Genomic DNA, 23375 nt, shown 5'->3' with positions numbered 1-23375 from the left:
CACTGTGAGCCTGACTGACAGTCTTAAATTGATTGTCAAGCATAATTCTTAGTGCACTGAAGTTTATTTAGAAAGTGTTGCCCGATTGCAGAATCACATCCAACGGTGGACACTGTTTTGAGTTTTACAAGCACGGGCTGATTGGGTACGGTCTGTACCTTATCCGTTGCGAACACCGCCTAGGATATGCTGTTTGATACGATCCACCAGTCTTTGGGACGTACAGCCTACGTATCTAGCATCACACTGGCACTGAAGCTAGGTGAAGCTGGCTGTTTCAAACTGCTACTATGTAGTAGCAACACAAGTTGGATTCGGCACTAACAGGATGCTGCTGTCAAGCCAAAAAAACGTTCTGCCTTTCACACAAGTGAGTAATGTGGTGTATGAATTTCAGTGCCAGTGTGAATCCAGGTATGTAGGCCATACATTCCAAAGACTGGTGAATTATATCAAACAGCATGTCCCAGCCGCTGTTCGCAATGGGCAAGGTACAGACTGTACCCAACCAGCCCATGCTTGCAAAACTCAAAACACAACGTCCAACATTAGGTGTGATTTGGCAATTAGACATTTGCTAAATAATCCTCAGTGTGCTCTTCTTCGGAAAGATTCATAATGGACTTGAAACGTTAACTCTGTTTCTCTCTCCACAGATGCTGCCAAGCCTGCTGAGATTTTCCCAGCATTTTGTTATTATTTAAGAGAAGGCATGCCTGATTCACCCAGAGAACTGCAAGAAAAGCTGGAAGTAGTATTCCCTGTGCTGTTTAGATATAATCACAAGCAGGGAGAATTTCTGCCCAGTTTTCCGAATCTTCCACTGTAACTTCGGCAGAAACCCTGGAGAAAGGGCATAATTAGCTGCTTAAGCATGCCGGATAACAACGTACAGGGCCCAGGGAATGGGGTGGGGGAAATAAAAATAAAACATGCCCCTTACCTTGGGATCCACAATATTAACATAGACATCTTGGTAAGCTCGGAGCTTAAACACCTGGGCCACAGTCTGGTCCACACTAATAGTTTCTGAGGCAAACAACAAAGGGCAAAATATGCAATTAAATTTATTTCACAATGGGCCTCAAAAGGATTTTTTCCCTCACATACATTGATTAGAAATTATTTGAATAATAGAAAGCTGATGCACATTTATTTTTAATATAAACATGGGTTCTTCAGCAACATAGTCCCAAATCTCTTCACAGCTGATACATTCCTTTAAGAATTTTAGATTCCATGGGCAGCAAAGTGAGGTCGGAGGCAGGCTGGGGGTGTGGGGAGACACGTAAGTCAAACCAATATCAATGTCCACACAGAGAGGAGGGAAAGGGAACTGGGGGAAGAATTGCAGCTCGTAAGACCGGGACTGGGAAAAGCTTCAAAACAGCATGGGGTGGGAGGAGAAAGGTTTGAATAGCTTAGCGGAGTGCAATTTCGGGAATCCGGCTGAAGCCTGAGCAAGATAGGGAGCTGAATACACCAGGATACAGGAACTTCAAAAAGGATAGGGAAAATGAGAAAAAGAGCATGATTAATAAAGAGAGACAGTCAAAGGGAGGGATCAGACAATGTAATCAGGACAAATAAAACTAAGCAACAGGGCAGGATCCAAAATATCATCAGTAAACACAGACCTCCTGACTGTGAGGAACTCAACAGATCGAGATCAAAATGTAGTGATATGAGAGTTTAGTTGCATACAGATTTGGAGAGCACAAGTAGCAAAGAGAATAGATTTACTGAATGTACTCAAGGCAGTGAGGCAGTCTTTCCTCTGGGCCTCCTATGCTCCAGATTCAATAGGGCAGGGCCTGAGTTTGGAGTACATCTACACCCTGGTAAGTATCCCGAACCAGGACAGGCGGTGGGTGCGGTTAATAAAGCAGTTAGTATCCTAGGTTTTATTAACAGAGGCATAGGGGCACAAGAGCAAGAAGGTTATGTTGTATATGACATTTGTTTGGCCTCAGTTGGAGTATTGCATTCAGTTCTGGGCACTGCACTTTCGGAAGGATGTGAATACATTAGAAAGGTTGCAGAATAGATTCACAAGAATGGTTTCAGGGATGAGGAACTTCAGTTAAGAAGTTGGATTGGAGAAGTTAGGATGGTTTTCCTTGGAGAAAAGAAGGCTGAGAGAAGATTTGATAGAGACATCCAAAATTATGAGGGGTCTGGACAGAGTAGATAGGGAGAAAATGTTCCCATAAATGAAAGGATCCAGAACGAGAGTGCAACAGGTTTAAAGTAATTGACAAGGGAAGAAAAATCGATAAGAGAGAAAACTGTTTCACACAGCGAGTGGTGAAGATCTGGAATGCAATGTCTGAGACCTTGTTGGGACCAGGTTCAATCGAAGCATTCTAAAGGGACTTGGACTGTTATTGCGAAAGGAAGAATGTGCAGGGCTATGGCGAGAAGGCAGGAGAATGGCATTAATGAATTGCTCATTGAGAGAGCTGGTGCTGAATGGCCTCCTTCTGCGCTGTAATAATTCTGTGATTCCGTCAGAAGCATAAGGGTCATTTCAGCTCTTGGCTTTTGTTTGTCCTGTACCGTGGAGTGGGGCAAGAGGGATTAATTAGACGTGGCACCTGCTGTGGTGTAACATTCCCGAGGGCCCCAACAGAAGGCCAAATAAAACCAAAGTTATAATTTTAAATAGCAACAGAAAATGCTGGAAACAATCAGCAAGTCAGGCAGCATCTGTGGAGATAGAAATAGAAATCAGCGCCTCCAGCACTTTTTGTTTTAATTTCAGATTTCCACCATCTGCAGTATTTTGCTTTTATCCAATTGTCTAAACCAGTGCTACTTCTCCTCCAGGAATGCCCACCTTGAAGCAGTTATGAAACTCTCTCCATAAATTCTGCTGAGTGCTTCCAGCATTTTCTGTTTTTATTTCAGATAACTAGCAGCCATGGGTTTGGCTTCTGCTTTAAGATTAGAGATCCCATGGTATTTGAAGGCGAGCAGTGAGCTCTCCCCATGTCTTGGCTAACATTTCTCCTTCAGCCAACGCCACCAAAACTAGTCGCTCCTCTTTTCATTGGTAAGACACTGTGTAAAATATAAGGCTTTCCTTCTATAATGTTTCAAACCAATGCTTGCCTCCTTCAGACACAGCATTTTGGGTGATGTCACTCTTTCCCACATCATCTTTTCTCTGGAACCCAAATCTGCTAAATTAAGAGTAGCTTTGTGCTGTAGGCTATTTTGAGATTACCCAGAACTGAGAAGGGCTTTATCCTATCTGTTAGGAGTTGATACAAGCTCAACTCAATCATCCCCAACGTCCACTCCCTGCACCACCAACACACACTGGCAGCAGTGTGTACCATTTACAAGATGCACTGCAGGAATTGACCTTTGCCAGCACCTTCCAAACCCACAACCACTACCAAGTAGGACAAGGGCAGCAGATACATGGGAACACCACCACTTGCAAGTTCCCCTTTAAGCCACGCACCATCCTGACTTATATATCACCATTCCTTCACTGACGCTGGGTCAAAATCCTGGAACTCCCTAACAGCACTGTGGGTGTACCCACTCCACATGGACTGCAGCAGTTCAAGGAGGCAGCTCACCACCACCTTCTCAAGGGCAATTAGGAATGGGCAATAAAAATGCTGGCCTAGCCAGCAATGCCCACGTGCCGTGAAAGGATTAAAAAAAACAGACTTTGGGGAAAGGCGGTGGCGTAGTGGTCATGTCACTGGACTAATAATCCAGAGTCCCAGGTGGATTCTCTGGGGACATGGGTTTGAATCTCATCACAGCAGATTGTGGAATTTAAGTTCAATTAATATACCTGGAATTGAAAGCAAGAAACCATTATCGATTGTCCTAAAAACCCATCTGGTTCATTATGGAAATCTGCCATCCTTACCTGGTCTGGCCTACATGTGAGTCCAGACCCACAGTAATGCAGAAAGGTGCATCTTAACTGCCCTCTGAAATGGCCTGGCAAGACACTTAGTTCAAGGGCAATTACGTATGGGCAATAAACACTCACTTTGCCAGCAACGCTCACATCTCACGAAAGAATAAAGAAAAAAAACTTCATATTGCCCATTCATTGATCATTATAGATTAGAGAACATCTCACTCCCAGTTAAGTTGATGCTACATTTCGGCCAGATACAGGTTAACACAGACACCGTTCACAAACTGCGAAGTCTCACTCTTTCCCCCACCTCCCCCAGCCACAATGTAAAATAATTCACAGTATTACCTTTCTGCAAGTCTTCTTTCAAAGACTTCACCTGAAGAAGAAGAGGGCTGCGAATAACAGAGACAATATAATAATTATCACGTTACATGTACTGGAAAGGAAAAGAGAAAGGAAAAAATGCATTTTTATAGCACCCTTCACATCCTTGTGCCATCCTAAAGTGCTTCACAGCCAATGGAATGCTTTTGTAGTGTAGTCACTGTCATAATGTAGGGAATGCAGCAGCCAGTTTGCGCACAGCAAGCTCCCATGAGCAGCAATGTGATACTGACCAGATCATCTGCGCGAGTGACATTGGCTGAGGGTTAAATATTGCCAGCAAACGCCATTAAAGAGTGATTACGAGGCAGCAATCTCAGGGGGAAGCTCAGTCAATGCATTAGGTCATCTGAGAGAATCTTAGGAGATTTAAACCACCAGCTGAATCTCTCACACATTAGAATTATGAGAAACCTATCACTTTGGACATCTTCAACAGATTATACTTGTGACCTTTGTGAATGACTTTTCAATTATGAGTTTGTTCTTTCTGGTGGTAGAGGCATGTCTCGGATCCGCACCATAGTCTACTCCTGTTCTGTGGCATTGTTGACGTTGTAACCCATCTCCCTCTCAAAATCAAGTTACATTCCTTTTATGTATAAAAAAATAGTAATTTTAAAATAAAATTACACACTTGTTTGGTGTATAGTTGACTCGAAATCAGAAGAAACATTGAACCCCAAGTGTCAGTCACTTCACTGATAGCTGTTTAAAACACAAATAATCAAAGGAAATTTTATCCTGGTTAGGAAACAGCCTTTGGGTGTTTTTACATAAAAAGCCCACCACTCATGTTCACAGAGAAGGACAGAGAGATGAGCCTTTGGGAGACCTAGTATGCTGAACTAATAATGCCAACTGTAAAACTGAAATAATGTCATGGAGTAAGTGAAAAGCTGTCCTTTTAGCGAAGCTTAAAAGCGCGACCATGTGTTGTGAGGTTGGAAGACAAAGACAGACAGACATCTGGAAGATGGAGCTGCAAGGTGTGTATCTTCTGTGGCAAAACCCCCAATGCAATCTCCATGTTGGTCACCAGGATGTTGAGGTTCATTGAAACTTTAAGAAACCTTCAAGTGTTTGTGTGTTGAATTCACTTGTGGCATATAGGCACAGCACTGCAGCCTTTGTCTATTCTATTACAAAATTCAGGTTTCTAGCAGTTTCACCAATTTTGCTGAAAAATAAACTAAGACTGATTCTGAATAACCTTGTCTCAAGATCAGCTACATTTTGCCAGTCCTGGTGCTCGTAGAGCAGGAATACCTATATACTTCTCGTCACCCCCGGTTTCATGTTACTTTATCCTCCTCTCTTCAGGTCTTTCCCACCCCGATTACATTTTACAAATGAGGCAACCAGATGACCCAACTCCTGGTCTTGCCTCTGCTGCACTTCAGTGAAGAGTCACATCCCAAGACAGTTTATCTTCTGCCATTCCCATCTCAATCCTGCTCATTGGTACCCTACCCTAATGCCACAGCTGAGAGTAGGTGACACAAGTACATAAGCCAATATCAGCAGTGCACTGGGCCCATGTATCCTTCTGGCATTCCTTCACACGCACACCAAATTTTCAACATAGATCTAAATTACTACCAGCGAAACAAAAATGCAGGGATGTAGTTGCACATCTACCATATGACGACAGAATTCTTGTGGGTTTACGTAGATATTGTAACTCTAAAAATTAATTTAAAAATACATTCCATTAAAACATTAAACTTCCTGGGTCGTGCATGTCCCAGGAAAGGATCTATACATCATATTAAGCAGAAATCACGAAAATGGTGCTAACAAATTTACCTATACTCATCATTGATATGTGCAATCTCCACAATATCACCAAGCTTCACCTGAGGGAAGACCTTGGGGTTCACCATCAGCTCGTAGTCTAAGGGAGACAAGAAACACAAAGTATGAAGACAACAACAACTTGTACTTTATTATATTATTATAATTACTGGCTATCTTTCGCAAGCAAGGATGATTGTCTTCCATGAGTACATGATGACTGATGAGGCCTATTCAGGATCTGCAAACTTAATGGTACGTAGGGTATTTGTTCTCGTGTGGGATGTCTGATTGTATATTATTATAAAGCTTCCAGACAACACAATCCTGCTCCCATCACCATTTGCTGGTCACCGAAGGGTTTGAGAGATGTGCCTGGAAAGGAAGACATCTGTGAATGACATCTTTTAATCTGGAGAAACCACTGCACACCAGCTTCCACACCTGTCTTGACAGAATGAAATCTTGATTCAGTAACAAGGAAACTAAGATAACTGGAGGTTTCGTTTTGCTGCAGCCTTCGTCCGCCAGAGCAGCCTTTGAGATATCCCAGATGGCACATCTTCCTCCGCCTGTTCTGCTGTTGAGGACTTGTTTGCCAGAGCCCTATCTGCTGAGTATTTCTAAGGTGCCTAACAGGCCTTCACAGTAACCAAAGCAGCCCGGGACATAAGGAGTCCAACTGTACTTTACCCTTCCGATTGATCCTTTCATGCTCATTTCCCAGGTTCCGCAGCGAGCATGAGTGGGTGCACTTAGGTACTTAATTAGCACCTTTAAGATAGTAAAACACATCCAGATGCTTCACAGGAGCACTATCAAATAAAGTTTTATACGGAATCACGTAAGGAGATATTAAGGAAGATGGCCAAATGCCGAGAGAGAGAGGTAAGTTTTAAGGTGCATTTTAAAGAGAGAGAGGTAGGGAGGTGGAGAGGTGTAGAAAGGGAATTCCAGTGTTTAAGTCCTTGGAAGCTGAAGGCTCTGCAACAGTTCAGCAATGCTCAAGAGATCAGAACTGGAGGCACATAGATACCTTGGAGAGTTTTAGGGCTGGAGAAGATCATAGAGTGGGGAGGGGCGAGACCACAGAGGGATTTGAAATCAAAGAAGAGAACTTTAAAATTGAGGCATTGCTTAACCAGGAGCCAAGACTGTCAGCGAGCACAAGGGTGATGGGTGAACAGGACTTGGTGCCAATTAGAACATGGGCAGCAGAGTTTTGGGTGACCTCAAGTTTATGGAGGGTTAAACGTGAGAGGCTGGCAGGGAGTGCTTTGGAATAATCGAGTCCAGAGATTACAACAGCAAGCATGAGGGTTTCAGCAACAGATGAGCTAAGGCAGGGATGGAATTGGGCAATGATAGAGGAAATAGACGGTGTTAGTGATTGCACAGACATGTGCTCAGAGACCAAAGAGAAAAAACTAAACCATCGAGGTTTCCCATTCAATCATAGTCCAATGAAAGTACATTGACTGAGGAGAGGATAAGCCTGAACTATGAGGTTCCCTGTAGTTAAATAGACTGCTAATAGCACAGCCCAGGTTCACACATAAAGAGTCAGTTGAAGGGTAGGGTGTCAATTGACTGCCGTAGAGCTATAAGCCCAGCAAGAGACAGTATTGTCTCGAGTTGGGATAAGTGGAGAGCGGTGTAAATTACATTCTGCCACCTCCTTTCCAACCTGAGAATATTGTGAAGGTGCTGCCCTGTATCAGATACTTCCTGAAGCCACTTTGGCCTAGGATTTGTGTGTAGGGTACTTAATGTATAAAGAAAATCCCAAAACACTTCAGAGAGACATTATTTCAAGGGAACAGAACTTAAAAAAGGATATTAGAATTGAGCAAAGATAGGAGATGGGCGGGTTTTTGCGGGGGTCTTCAAGTGGAAGATGCCAAAGAGTTTGGGGAGGGAATTGCAGAAGTGAGAGCTCAGAGTGCAGTTGTCAATGGGGTAGGGGGAGTGGGGGAGCATTTCGGGATGAAATAGAAACTGTTTCTGTCCCAGTCAATAAGGTGAGAAACAGCGGGAGATCCGGAGAGGAATCTGCACAACCACCCGCCCGGCAATGGCCCAGCCCCGGCTACAGAGCCAGCGACCAGCCACTCTCACACACACACACACACACACACAGGCCCCAGCGGATCGGGAGGGAGCAGGACGGGAGCGGCCCCGGGGCCCCGGCCTCCCCATTCCCCCCGGGGCCCTGGTCTCGCTTCGCCTCCCCTCCCCTCCCCTCCCCGCGGGCTCACCGCTGCCCCCGAATCCCTTCTTGTGGATCCACAGTTTATAAACTCGGTTGGTTCTCATGGTGACACCCTCAGACCCTCATCATCCCGGAGCGGAAAGGTTTCTCAGAGCCGGTGTTTCACTCCGGAAATTTATTCGGCGGCGCCTGTGGATGTGACAGTGAATAACGTCCGGAGGGAAATGTTTGTCTCAACAACTGAATGTGGCCATGGCAACGATTAATGCTGCTGTCTACACACAGCCACATAACTAACTATCCATCATAACCACTGACTATAATATGCATACATCAATCTACAAAATTTATATGTGTATATATATATATATGTGGAATATACATATGAAAAGAGTTGTCTTTATACTAAACCTTTAACCTCAGAATACGACAATGTGTTTTACAGCCAATGAGTATTTTTCAAATATCGTCACTATAAGGAATGATCTGCTTTAGTGATGTTAGCTGAGAGATTTGGCAAGGCACCAGGAGGATTTCCCTGCTGTGTGGATAGTGTTCAGGATCTGTCCCACCTGACAACAGCACACAGACCTCAAGGTAATATTTCATACGAAAGATGGCACTTCCAACTGTGCAGCACTCCTTCAGCAATGCATTCAAAAGAGTCTCAGGAATGAGACTTGAACCGACAACCCTCTGACACAGATGAGAGTGCTACCAGAACCAAAGATGGAATCGAAAGATCCCAAACACTCAACGCTGATATTCTCTTTGGTCACAAATCTTTCAAACTATTTTCTGAAAAAATGATCATCTGCCATTTTTCCTCAGTAACTGAAATTTCTATTATTTCAAATAAGGTGTGACTAAAACACTAGTCAAATTTTATTTCATGTTTTTTAATGCCTTAATTAAAGTCTTTATTTGAAAACCCCAGCCTCTCTCAAAAGGGTTGACCCTGATATTTTTACCCAGAGCTGAATGAGGGTTGTGTCATCTCAGCATGTGCAACATCTGCAAGTCCCCAGCTTTCTGAACTGAGAGAATATTTTCTTTTCCTTTCCAACAATTTCTGTTATTTTGTCCTTCAAAATGATTTCATTGGCAGAGCACAATCATCACATACCCAGGACCTTGCTGCAGCAGTTCCTCGGAGGAAACATATTTGGTCTCAACATCTTCATTGATCTTTACCCCACAGGCCAGAAGTGAACTTTTGCTGATCATTCTAGTGTTTAGGTCAATTCATATTTGACAATGAAAAGCAACAGCATTGCTAACTCTCCAGCATTGGCCTGGAGTCACCAGGAATTGAAGATAAACCTTCAGGACACTGTTGAGTGCAATTGTGGAGACAAATTGTAGAGACATTTAAAAAAGAGAGTAGTGAAAATAAATTTCTTTGAACATTTCTCTTTACCAAATATAAAAATATTGAAAATGGGGAAAAATTGCTGTTTAGCTGACAGTCAAGCATCATCCAATTGGGCAAAGAATCTTTTTGCTTTCCAATTGCCCTAGAAAGGCAGTGCACCACAAGGATGGATGTGTTAGCCGATTAATGGCTGGAATGTGGGGCAACTAATGAGATGAAAGGTCCAGGAATGCATTGAATTACTGTTGGCAACGATAACACCAGAACATGGATAACAACCAGGTTTGGGCTGAGAGCAGGCAGGTAACATCACATAAGTGCTAAGTAAGGACCGTCTTGAAGAATAAAGAACCTATTGTTCTCTTCCTGCCTTCAATAGGTCCATCGTTGCCAAGTCTAGCACCATCAACATCTTGAACATGGTCACAGACAACAAGCTTAACTGAGCTAGCCGTATCACCACTGTGGTTTCAAGAGCAGGGCAGCTCTTGACCCCGGAAAGTCTCTTCAGCATCTACAAGGCTAAAGCCAGGAGTGTGATGGAGTATTTGCCAGCCCTCTGGATGGCGGAAGCCACATTTAGGCGTTCCCTAACTTCCACCTTCATACAATTGCAGCAACCCTAAAAGACCACAGTAGCTCAAGCAGTTACCATGCAGGTACCTCCTGTGGGCTGGCTTGCAATACTATGATGAACAGTGGCTATAGAAGTTTAGCAACACACCAATGCCAAAAACAACCCACAACATCACCTGGCAGCTTGGTGTGCAGCACGTCAAGCACACACTACCTCTCTAGGATCAGCAAAGGTGCACCAATTGAAGTTATCCCCACCTAAATGGATTACTTGCTGCATGTCCATCATCTTTCGTAAATGGAAGGGTGCCAACATCAAGTAATTAGGAAGGCAAATGCAATGCTGGCAGCGAGGTGGAAAAAACTTATCCTTGATTAATTATGCTGCTTTTATAGTCTGGTTAATGGTTCATGAGAGAAGTATGACTTGAGGCATGAACTGTGAGACAGGCATAGTATGTGTGCAGTGTTGTGTGTAAAAAAAAGTTGCACCCTCCCGTCCAATGCCTGATTTTACAGGTATTTCTGGGATGTAACTTGAATCATCCACAGTGAAAACGTATGCAAAATAATTAAACTGCCATCTCCTTATTCTCCATGAGAAATACAGCACATTCATTTTGTTAACCTTTTTGTAAATTAAGTATGCATGCAAACTTAATATTATTGTGTGAAGTTTTGTGTGTCATGGACATGGTTGTGGAGGCATATCTTGTTTTTGTTTTGACGTGTAAATGGCGTTGAAGTGGTAAAATGAGGAAAGCGTAAATTTCAGCAGAGACTGGCAGGAGATGTGAGGCTGGCGAGAGCATTTGTGCAGTTAAAAAAGGGAATATCAAGAGTGGGATTTGAAATCAGACCCCAAGAAAGGGACTAGAATTCACCAAGCCATTGCAAGACAAAAAATCACACTCCTTGAGTCAGCTGCCTGAGATCACTCGGCCATCCTGGGGAGCTGTTATTTGGCATTGTTGATGTGTGCTGCAAATTCTGTACACTAACTGAACTGGGGCACACAGTTGTCTCTTGTGCAGTGACAAAGCACAACCATCAATTGCTCATGCTTGATTTAACAGGCAGTGACAAAATTCTCCTTTCCTGCTCCACAAACAACCTTCAGACTCACAGCTTTTATTCATCAACAGCCGTTTAACCACCTTGCAGCACACATCATTTTCTGAGACACATTTCTGCATCCAGCTTGACCAAATACAAGCAACACAGTTGCCATTGGAACACAAGTCCTTCAGAAAACACGGCAGTGAGACATAATCCTTCAAAGCGGACATTTCAGCCTCTCATTCACATTACTTTCTTTTCATGACATTAATGTGATGTACCTGCGATGGCTGAAGATCAGTCAATGAGCAGCAGCTCCCAATATTGGAATTGAACGAAGGGAATTTGCAGCCCCTGTGCCCCTGGCTAATGGCATTACTCTGAACATTACCACCTGAAAAACCAAGCTTTCAAAGGCATCTAATAAAAAAAATCTGTGAATGCTGCAAATCCAAAACAAAAGCAAAAATACCTGGAAAAATTCAGCAGGTCTGGCAGCACTGGCGGAGAAGAACAAAGTTGACGTTTCGAGTCCTCATGACCCTTCAACAGAACTAAGTAAAAATAGGAGAGGGGTGAAATATAAGCTGGTTTAAGGTGAGGGGGTGGGGAGAGAAGTGGGGGGGGGGGTGGTGGGGGCGGGGATGGTTGTAGCAACAAGTAAGCAGTGATAGGAGCAGATAACCAAAAGATGTCACAGACAAAAGAACAAAGAGGTGTTGAAGGTGGTGATATTATCTAAAAGAATGTGCTAATTAAGAATGGATAGCAGGACACTCAAGGTACAGATAGCTCTAGTGGGGGTGGGGTGAAATAAGACTAAAAGAGTATAAAAGGTACATATTTAAAAATAATGGAAATAGGTGGGAAAAAAAATCTATATAAATTATTGGAAAAAACAAAAGGGAGGGGGAAAAGGGGGTGGGGATGGAGGAGGTCATTCAAGATCTAAAGTTGTTGAACTCAATATTCAGTCCGGAAGGCTGCAAAGTGTCTAGTCGGAAGATGAGGTGCTGTTCCTCCAGTTTGCATTGAGCTTCACTGGAACAATGCAGCAAGCCAAGGACAGATATGTGGGCAAGAGAGCAGGGTGGACTGTTAAAATGGCAAGCGACAGCGAGATCTGGGTCATTCTTGCGGACAAACCGAAGGTGTTCTGAAAAGCAGTCGCCCAGTCTGCGTTTGGTTTCTCCAGTGTAGAGGAAACCGCATTGGGACCAACGAATGCATTAGACTAAGTTGGGGGAAATGCAAGTAAAATGCTGATTCACTTGAAAGGAGTGTTTGGGCCCTTAGACGGAACTCATTTCTCGTTATCTTAACTCCCTTCTCTCTCCCCTTGTCCAGTCCCTTCCCACCTACATCTGTGATTCCTCTGACACCTTACGTCACATCAACAATTTCCAGTTCCCTGGCCCCAACCGCCTTCTCTTCACCATGGATGTCCAATCCCTCTACACCTCCATCCCCCACCAGGATGGTCTGAGGGCTCTTCAGCTTCTTCCTCGAACAGAGGCCCATAACAATCCCCATCCACCACTATTCTCCTCCGTCTGGCTGAACTTGTTCTCACGCTGAACAATTTCTCCTTTAACTCCTGTCACTTCCTCCAAATAAAAGGTGTGGCTATGGGTACCCGCATGGGCCCCAGCTATGCCTGTCTCTTTATCGGGTATGTGGAACATTCCTTGTTCCAGTCCTACTCCAGCCCCCTCCCACAACTCTTCCTCCGGTACATCGATGATTACTTCGGTGCTGCTTCATGCTCTCGTCGGGACCTGGAAAAATTTATTAATTTTGCTTCCAATCTCAACCCCTACATCATTTGCACATGGTCCATCTCTGACACTCCCCTTGCCTTCCTTGACCTCTTTGTCTCAATTTCTGGTGATTGACTGTCCACCAATATCCATTACATTGTATTGAGAGTAAATAGCGTTGAAGTGGTAAAATGTGGCAGGTGTAAATTTCATCAGAGCCTGGCAGGAAATGTAGGCTTGCGAGAACATTTGAGTGGTTGAAAAAGGAACGTCAGGAGTGGGATTTGAACCCTTGCCCAGAGAAAGGGACCAGAATTCACCAAGCCATTGCAAGGCATCACACTCCGTGAGTCTGGTACCTGAGACCACTCCAATAATTTATATAGATTTTTTTTTCCCACCTATATCCATTGTTGAGCAGCTGCTCAAGATTGCCAGTGTGTGCTGCAAATTCTGTACACTAACTGAACTGGAGCACACCGTTTTCTCTTATGCACTGACAAAGCACAACCATCAATTGCTCGTGCTTGATTTAACAGACAGTGCCAAAATTCTCCTTTCCTGCTCCACAAACAACCTTCAGACTCACAGCTTTTATACACCAACAGCCATTTTACCACCTTGCAGCACACATCATTTTCTGAGACACATTTCTGCCATCAGCTTCACCAAACGCAAGCAACACAGTTGCCATTGGAACACAAGTCCTTCAAAAAACACAGCAGTAGGGAATAATCCTTCAAAGCGGACATTTCACCCTCTCATTCACATGCCTTTCTTTTCATGACATTAATGTGATGGACCTGCGATGGCTGAAAACCAGACAATGAGCAGCAGCTCCCAATATTGGAATTGAACGAAGGGAATTTGCAGCCCCTGTGCCCCTGGCCAATGGCATTACTCTGAACATTACCACCTGAAAGGCCAGCATTCAAAGGCATCCAGTTTGTCAGTAAACAAAAACAAAAATACCTGGAAAAACTCAGCAGGTCTGGCAGCTTCTGCAGAGAGGAACACAGTCAATGATTTGAGTCCGAATGACCCTTCAAAAGAACTAAGTAAAAATAGGAGAGGGGTGAAATATAAGCTGCTTTAAGGGGGGGCGGGTGGTGTGGGACAAGTTGAACTGGGTAAAGGGTCAGTGATACGTGGAGATAACCAAAAGATGTCACAGTCAAAAGGACAAAGAGATGTTGAATGTGGTGATATTATCTAAAGAATGTGCTAATTAAGGGTAAAAGGCAGGACACAAAATTTACAGATGGCCCTAGACGGGGTGGGGTGGGGTGAAGGAATCCAAAAAGGTAAAGTTAAAAGAATGGATGGAAATACATTTTAAAAAATAGAAATAGGTGGGAAAAGAAAAATCTATACAAATTATTGGAAAGGGGGTGTGTCAGTATTCTGCTTCTCATCAGGGGATGACTTGGAAAGGTAAATTCAATGGTATTCTTGCAAGTACTTGCCAAAGCAAGGGAGTTGAAGTGAGTTGTTTTTGTGTAGAAGAAGTGGCATTGTTTGAAGCAGTTGTCCTGGTTTTGAGAAACAACAGTGTACCCCATGGCATTGAAAGATGCAGTGCTAGAATGCAATGTGGAATGCAGCAAGGAGCTAGGTATAAATGCAGTTTGCTCAGAGTGGTGTGTTTGCAGTTTGGGTCATGATTGTGGGAGAAGTGTCATTTGAAACATGAGGTATATTATGTGTAAAGTTTTGTGTGTCATGGACATGGTTGTGGAAGTGTAACTTGTGTTTGTATTGAGGCGTTACTCTGAACATTACCACCTGAAAGGCCCAGCATTCAAAGGCATCTAGTTTGTCAGTAAACAAAAACAAAAATACCTGGAAAAACTCAGCAGGTCTGGCAGCATCTGCAGAGAGGAACACAGTCAATGTTTCTGAGTCCGAATGACCCTTTAACAGAACTAAGTAAAAATAGGAGAGGGGTGAAATATAAGCTGATTTAAGGTGGGGGGGGGTGGGGAGAGAAGTGCGGGGGGGTGGGGGGAAGAAGTGGAGGGTTGGGGGGGGCAGGGATGGTTGTAGCGACAAGCAGGCAGTGATAGGAGCAGATAACCAAAAGATGTTACAGACAAAAGAACAAAGAGGTATTGAAGATGGTGATATAATCTAATAGAATGTGCTAATTAAGAATGCATAGCAGGACACTCAAGGTACAGATAGCTCTGGTGGGGGTGGGATGAAATAAGACTAAAAGAGCATAAAGGTATAGATTTAAATATAATGGAAATAGGTGGAAAAAAAAATCTATATAAATTATTGGAAAAAACAAAAGGGAGGGGGAAGAAACAGAAAGGGGGTGGGGATGGAGGAGGTCATTCAAGATCTAAAGTTGTTGAACTCAATATTCAGTCCGGAAGGCTGCAAAGTGACTAGTCAGAAGATGAGGTGCTGTTTCTCCAGTTTGCGTTGAGCTTCACTGGAACAGTGCAGCAAGCCAAGGACAGATATGTGGGCAAGAGAGCAGGGTGGAGTGTTAAAATGGCAAGCAACAGCGAGGTCTGGGTCATTCTTGCGGACAGACGGAAGGTATTCTGCAAAGTGGTCGCCCAGTCTGCGTTTGGTCTCTCCAATGTAGAGAAAACCGCATTGGGAGCAACGAATGCAGTAGACTAAGTTGGGGAAAATGCAAGTAAAATGCTGCTTCACTTGAAAGGAGTGTTTGGGCCCTTAGATGGAACTCATTTCTCGTTATCTTAACTCCCTTCTCTCTCCCCTTGTCCAGTCCCTTCCCACCTACATCTGTGATTCCTCTGACACCTTATGTCACATCAACAATTTCCAGTTCCCTGGCCCCAACCACCTTCTCTTCACCATGGACATCCAATCCCTCTACACCTCCATCCCCCACCAGGATGGTCTGAGGGCTCTTAGCTTCTTCCTCGAACAGAGGCCCATAACAATCCCCATCCACCACTATTCTCCTCCATCTGGCTGAACTTGTTCTCACGCTGAACAATTTCTCCTTTAACTCCTGTCACTTCCTCCAAATAAAAGGTGTGGCTATGGGTACCCGCATGGGCCCCAGCTATGCCTGTCTCTTTATCGGGTATGTGGAACATTCCCCCTCCCACAACTCTTCCTCCGGTACATCGATGATTACTTCGGTGCTGCTTCATGCTCTCGTCGGGACCCGGAAAAATTTATTAATTTTGCTTCCAATCTCCACCCCCCCCATCATTTTCACATGGTCCATCTCTGCCACTTCCCTTCCCTCTCTTGACCTCTCTGTCTCAATCTCTGGTGATAGACTGTCCACCAATATCCATTACTAGCCTACCGACTCCCACAGCTACATCGACTACAGCTCCTCACACTTCGCTTCCTGTAAGGACTCCATCCCATTCTCTCAGTTCCTTCACCTCAGTTGCACCTGTTCTGATAATGCTACCTTCAAAAACAGTTCCTCTGACATGTCCTCCTTCTTCCTTAACCAAGGTTTTCCACCCACGGTAGTTGACAGGGCCCTCAACCGGGTCCGGGCCATCTCTCATGCATCTGCCCTCACGCCTTTGCCTCCCTCCCAGAAATATGATAGGGACCCTCTTGTCCTCATTTATCACCCCAGCAGCCTCCGCATTCAAATGATCATCCTCCGCCATTTCCGCCAACTCCAGCACGATGCCACCACCAAACACATCTTCCCTTCACCCCCCCTGGCGGCATTCCATAGGGATCGTTCCCTCAGTGACACCCTGGTCCACTCCTCCATCACCCCCTACTCCTCAACAGCCACCTATGGCACCTCCCCATGCATACGCAAAATATGCAAAACCTGCCCCTTCACTTCCTCTCTCCTAACCATCCAAAGGCCCAAACAATCCTCTCCAGTGAAGCAGCATTTCACTTGCATTTCCCCCAACTTAGTCTACTGCATTCGTTGGTCCCAATGCGGTTTCCTCTACATTGGAGAGACCAATCGCAGACTGGGTGACCGCTTTGCAGAACACCTTTGGACTGTCCGCAAGAATGACCCAGACCTCCATGTCGCTTGCAATTTTAACACTCCACCCTGGTCTCTTGCCCACATGTCTGTCCTTGGCTTGCTGCATTGTTCCAGTGAAGCTCAATGCAAACTGGAGGAACAGCATCTCACCTTCCAACTAGGCACTTCACAGCCGTCAAGACTGAATATTGAGTTCAACAACTTTAGGTCTTGAACTCCCTTCTCCATCCCACCCCCTTTCCATTTCTTCCCCCTCCCTTTTGTTTTTTCCAATAATTTATATAGATTTTTTTCCCACCTATTACCATTATATTTAAATTTATACCTTTTATGCCCTTTTAGTCTTATTTCACCCCACCCCCACTAGAGCTGTCCTGCTGTACATTCTTAATTAGCACATTCATTTAGATAATATCACCACCTTCAACACCTCTTTGTTCTTTTGTTTGTGACATCTTTTAGTTATCTGCTCCTATCACTGCTTGCTTGTCCCTACAACCACCGACACCACTACTTCTCACCACCCCCCCACACACACACAAACACCCCCCCCGCCCCACCTTAAACCAGCTTATATTTCACCCCTCTCCTATTTTTACTTATTTCTGTTGAAGGGTCATGAGGACTCAAAACATCAACTTTGTCCTTTTCCGCCGATGCTGCCAGGCCTGATGAGTTTTTCCAGGTAATTCTGTTTTTGTTCTTCAAAGGCATCTAGTCTGTCAGTACTGTGCTTCTCACCAGCAGATGACTTGGTAAGTTAAAGTCACTGATAACCTTGCAAGTACTTGCCGAAGTAAGGGAGTTGAAGTGAGTTGTTTTTGTGTAGAAGTGGCATTGTTCGAAACAGTTGGCCTGGGTTTGAGAAACAGCAGTGTACGCCATGGCATTGAAAGATGCAGTCCTAGACTGCAATGTGGAATGCAGCAAGGAGCCAGGTATAAATGCAGTTTGCTCAGAGTGGTGTGTTTGCAGTTTGGGTTTTGATTGTGTGAGAAGTGTGATTTGATCCATGACGCATATTACGTGTAAAGTTTTGTGTGTCATGGATATGGTTGTGGAGGCATAACTTGTGATTGTATTGAGGCGTAAATAGCGTTGAAGTGGTAAAATGTGGCAGGCGTAAATTTCAGGAGAGGCTGGCAGGAAATGTAGGCAGGCGAGAACATTTGTGCGGTTGAAAAAGGAACGTCAGGAGTGGGATTTGAACCCTTGCCCAGAGAAAGGGACCAGAATTCACCAAGCCATTGCAAGGCATCACACTCCGTGAGTCTGGTACCTGAGACCACTCCAATAATTTATATAGATTTTTTTTTCCCACGTATTTCCGTTGTTGAGCAGCTGCTCAAGATTGCCAGTGTGTGCTGCAAATTCTGTACACTAACTGAACTGGAGCACACCGTTGTCTCTTGTGTAGTGACAAAGCACAACCATCAATTGACTCGTGTTTGATTTAACAGGCAGTGCCAAAATTCTCCTTTCCTGCTCCACAAACAACCTTCAGACTCACAGCTTTTATACACGAACAGCCATTTACCCCCTTGCAGCAAACATCATTTTCTGAGACACATTTCTGCCACCAGCTTCACCAATCGCAAGCAACAGAGTTGCCATTGGAACACAAGTCCTTCAAAAAACACAGCAGAAGGGAATAATCCTTCAAAGCGGACATTTCACCCTCTCATTCACATGCCTTTCTTTTCATGACATTAACGTGATAGACCTGCGATGGCTGAAGACCAGACAATGAGCAGCAGCTCCCAATATTGGAATTGAACGAAGGGAATTTGCAGCCCCTGTGCCCCTGGCCAATGGCATTACTCTGAACATTACCACCTGAAAGGCCCAGCATTCAAAGGCATCTAGTTTGTCAGTAAACAAAAACAAAAATACCTGGAAAAACTCAGCAGGTCTGGCAGCATCTGCAGAGAGGAACACATTCAATGTTTCGAGTCCGAATGACACTTCAACAGAACTGAGTAAAAATAGAAGAGAGGTGAAATATAAGCTGCTTCAAGGGGTGGGGGGAGATGTGGGACAAGTTGAACTGGGTAAAGGGTCAGTGATACGTGGAGATAACCAAAAGATGTCACAGACAAAAGGACAAAGAGATGTTGAATGTGGTGATATTATCTAAAGAATGTGCTAATTAAGGGTAGAACGCAGGACACAAAATTTACAGATGGCCCTAGACAGGGTGGGGTGGGGTGAAGGAATCCAAAAAGGTAAAGTTAAAAGAATGGATGGAAATACATTTAAAAAATGGAAATAGGTGGGAAAAGAAAATTCTATATAAATTATTGGAAAGGGGGTGTGTCAGTATTCTGCTTCTCATCAGGGGATGACTTGGAAAGATAAATTCAATGGTATACTTGCAAGTACTTGCCAAAGTAAGGGAGTTGAAGTGAGTTGTTTCTGTGTAGAAGAAGTGGCATTGTTTGAAGCAGTTGGCCTGGTTTTGAGAAACAACAGTGTACCCCATGGCATTGAAAGGTGCAGTGCTAGAATGCAATGTGGAATGCAGCAAGGAGCCAGGTATAAATGCAGTTGGCTCAGAGTGGTGTGTTTGCAGTTTGGGTCTTGATTTTGTTAAAAGTGTGATTTGATGCATGAGGCATTTTACATGTAAAGTTTTGTGTGTGATGGACATGGTTGTGGAGGCGTAACTTGTGTTTGTATTGAGGCGTAAATAGTGTTGAAGTGGTAAAATGTGGCAGGCGCAAATTTCAGGAGAGCTGGCAGGAAATGTAAGCTGACGAGAGCATTTGAAAAGTATTGTCAGGAGGGGGATTTGAACCCACGCCCCAAAAAAGGGACCAGAATTTACCAAGCCATTGCAAGGTAAGGAATCTCACTACTTGAGTCAGGCACCTTACACAACTCAGCCATCCTGTCAAATTGTTATTCATTACTTTTGATGTGTGCTGCAAATTCTGTACACTAACTGAACTGGAGCACACCGTTGTCTCTTGTGCAGTGACAAAGCACAACCATCAATTGCTCATGCTTGATTTAACAGGCAGTGACAAAATTCTGCTTTCCGGCTCCACAAACAAAGTTCAGACTCGCAGCTTTCATTCATCAACAGCCGTTTAACCACCTTGCAGCACACATCATTTTTTGAGACACATTTTGGCATCCAGCTTGACCAGACGCAAGCAACACAGTCGCCATTGGAACACAAGTCCTTCAAAAAACACGGCAGCAAGACATAATCCTTCAAAGCGGACATTTCAGTCTCTCATTCACATGACTTGCCTTTCATGACATTAACGTGATGGACTTGCGATGGCTGAAGACCAGTCAATGAGCAGCAGCTCCCAATATTGGAATTGAACGCAGGGAATTTGCAGCCCCTGTGCCCCTGGCCAATGGCATTACTCTGAACATTATCACCTGAAAGGCCCAGCATTCAAAGGCATGTCATTGGTCAGTAATGTGCTTCACATCCGGGGATGAGTTGGAATGTTAAAGTCACTGAATTCCTTGCAAGTACTGACCAAAGTAAGGGAGTTGAAGTGAGTTGTTTTTGTGTAGAAGAAGTGGCATTGTTCGAAACAGTTGGCCTGGGTTTGAGAAACAGCAGTGTACGCCATGGCATTGAAAGATGCAGTCCTTGAATGCAAAGTGGAATGCAGCAAGGAGCTAGGTATAAAAGCAGTTTGCTCAGAGTGGTGTGTTTGCAGTTTGGGTCTTGATTGTGTTAACAGTGTGATTTGATGCATGAGGCATATTACATGTAAAGTTTTGTGTGTGATGGACATGGTTGTGGATGCGTAACTTGCGTTTGTATTGAGACGTAAATAGCGTTGAAGTGGTACCATGTGGCAGGCGCAAATTTCAGGAGAGCTGTCAGGAAATGTAAGCTGACGAAAGCATTTGAAAAATTAATGTTAGGAGTGGGATTTGAACCCACGCCCCTAGAAAGGGACCAGAATTCACCAAGCCATTACAAGCAAAGGAATCAAACTCCTTGAGTCTAGTGCCTTAGACCACTCGGCCATCCTGACAAGTTATTGTTTGATGTGGGTGACGTGTGCTCCATATTCTGTACACTAACTGAACTGGAGCACACCGTTGTCTCTTTTGCAGTGACAAAACATAGCCATCAATTGCTCGTGCTTGATTTAACAGGCAGTGCCAAAATTTTCCCTTCCTGCTCCACAAACAACCTTCAGACTCACAGCTTTCATTCATCAACAGCCATTTTACCACCTTGCAGCTCACATCATTTTCTGAGACACATTTTGGCTTCCATCTTGACCAATTGCAAGCAACAAAGTTGCCATTAGAACACAAGTCCTTCAAAAAACACGGCAGTGAGACATAATCCTTCAAAGCGGACATTCCAGCCTCTCACTCACATGACTTTCTTTTCATGACATTAACGTGATGGACCTGCGACGGCTGAAGTCCAGTCAATGAGAACCAGCTCCCAATATTGGAATTGAACGCAGGGAATTTGCAGCCCCTGTGCCCCTGGCCAATGGCATTACTCTGAACATTACCACCTGAAAGGCCCAGCATTCAAAGTCATGTCATTGGTCAGTAATGTGCTTCACATTCGGGGATGAGTTGGAATGTTAAAGTCACTGAATTCCTTGCAAGTACTGACCAAAGTAAGGGAGTTGAAGTGAGTTGTTTTTGTGTAGAAGAAGTGGCATTGTTCGAAACAGTTGGCCTTGGTTTAAGAAACAGCAGTGTATGCCAAGGCATTGAAAGATGCAGTCCTAGACAGCAATGTGGAATGCAGCAAGGAGCCAGGTATAAATGCAGTTTGCTCAGAGTGGTGTGTTTGCAGTTTGGGTCTTGATTTTGTTAAAAGTGTGATTTGATGCATGAGGCATTTTACATGTAAAGTTTTGTGTGTGATGGACATGGTTGCGGAGGCGTAACTTGTGTTTGTATTGAGACGTAAATAGCGTTGAAGTGGTACTATGTGGCAGGCGCAAATTTCAGGAGAGATGTCAGGAAATGTAAGCTGACGAAAGCATTTGAAAAATTAATATCAGGAGTGGGATTTGAACCCACACCCCTAGAAAGGGAACAGAATTCACTAAGCCATTACAAGGAATGGAATCACACCCCTTGAGTCTGGCACCTTAGACCATTCAGCCATCCTGACAAGTTATTGTTTGATGCGGGTGACATGTGCTCCATATTCTGTACACTAACTGAACTGGAGCACACCGTTGTCTCTTTTGCAGTGACAAAGCATACCCATCAATTGCTCGTGCTTGATTTCACAGGCAGTGACAAAATTCTCCTTTCCTGCTCCACAAACAACCTTCAGACTCACAGCTTTCATTCAGCAACAGCCGTTTAACCACCTTGCAGCCCACATCATTTTTTGAGACACATTTTGGCTTCCATCTTGACCAAACGCAAGCAACACAGTCGCCATTGGAACACAAGTCCTTCAAAAAACACGGCAGTAAGACATAATCCTTCAAAGCGGACATTCCAGCCTCTCATTCACATGACTTTCTTTTCATGACATTAACGTGATGGACCTGCGACGGCTTTAGACCAGTCAATGAGCAGCAGCTCCCAATATTGGAATTGAACGAAGGGAATTTGCAGCCCCTGTGCCCCTGGCCAATGGCATTACTCTGAACATTACCACCTGAGAGGCCCAGCATTCAAAGGCATGTCATTGGTCAGTAATGTGCTTCACCTCCGGGGATGAGTTGGAATGTTAAAGTCACTGAATTCCTTGCAAGTACTTACCAAAGTAAGGGAGTTGACGTAAGTTGTTTTTGTGTAGAAGAAGTGGCATTGTTCGAAACAGTTGGCCTGGGTTTGAGAAACAGCAGTGTACGCCATGGCATTGAAAGATGCAGTCCTAGACTGCAATGTGGAATGCAGCAAGGAGCAAGGTATAAATGCAGTTTGCTCAGAGTGGTGTGTTTGCAGTTTGGGTCTGGATTGTGTGAAAAGTGTGATTTGATGCATGAGGCATATTACATGTAAAGTTTTGCGTGTGATGGACATGGTTGTGGAGGCGTAACTTGTGTTTGTATTGAGGCATAAATAACGTTGAAATGGTAAAATGTGGCAGTCGCAAATTTCAGGATAGGCTGGCAGGAAATGTAAACTGACGAGAGCATTTGAAAAATTAATGTCAGGAGTGGGATTTGAATCCACGCCCCTAGAAAGGGACTAGAATTCACCAAGCCATTACAAGGAAAGGAATCACACTCCTTGAGTCTGGCGCCCAAGACCACTCAACCATCCTGACAAGTTATTGTTTGATGTGGGTGACGTGTGCTCCATATTCTGTACACTAACTGAACTGGAGCACACCGTTGTCTCTTTTGCAGTGACAAAACATAGCCATCAATTGCTCG

General features: G+C 44.2%; 1 protein-coding gene and 1 non-coding gene across 6 annotated transcripts in view; both read right to left on the bottom strand.

The window, feature by feature from the left end:
* Positions 1–8461, bottom strand: part of depdc5 (DEP domain containing 5, GATOR1 subcomplex subunit) — a 197980-nt gene extending 189519 nt beyond the window's left edge. For 3 of the 5 annotated variants that reach the window (XM_041202860.1, XM_041202863.1, XM_041202861.1), the window contains exons 1-4: positions 6521–6729; positions 6089–6176; positions 4241–4287; positions 944–1029 (exon numbers count right to left, since the gene is read on the bottom strand). In XM_041202860.1, coding sequence (XP_041058794.1) covers positions 944–1029; positions 4241–4287; positions 6089–6176; positions 6521–6638 — 339 coding nt within the window. In that variant the 5' untranslated portion in view covers positions 6639–6729. Of the gene's footprint in view, positions 1–943; positions 1030–4240; positions 4288–6088; positions 6177–6520; positions 6730–6769; positions 8177–8334 lie in introns of those variants that run through there. The other 2 variants (XM_041202862.1, XM_041202864.1) reach the window with 2 other exon arrangements.
* A 12455-nt stretch (positions 8462–20916) lies between these two features.
* Positions 20917–21035, bottom strand: trnal-caa. The gene is made up of 2 exons: positions 20998–21035; positions 20917–20951 (listed from the first exon to the last, which is right to left on the bottom strand). It is a non-coding gene; the product is annotated as a tRNA-Leu (tRNA).
* Between the last annotated feature and the right edge of the window lie 2340 nt (positions 21036–23375).

Source organism: Carcharodon carcharias, chromosome 13 (assembly GCF_017639515.1).
Source record: "Carcharodon carcharias isolate sCarCar2 chromosome 13, sCarCar2.pri, whole genome shotgun sequence".
Taxonomy (NCBI): Eukaryota; Metazoa; Chordata; class Chondrichthyes; order Lamniformes; family Lamnidae; genus Carcharodon; species Carcharodon carcharias.
The sequence above is the reverse complement of the archived record's forward strand: the minus strand, read 5'-3'. Positions and strand labels throughout refer to the sequence as shown.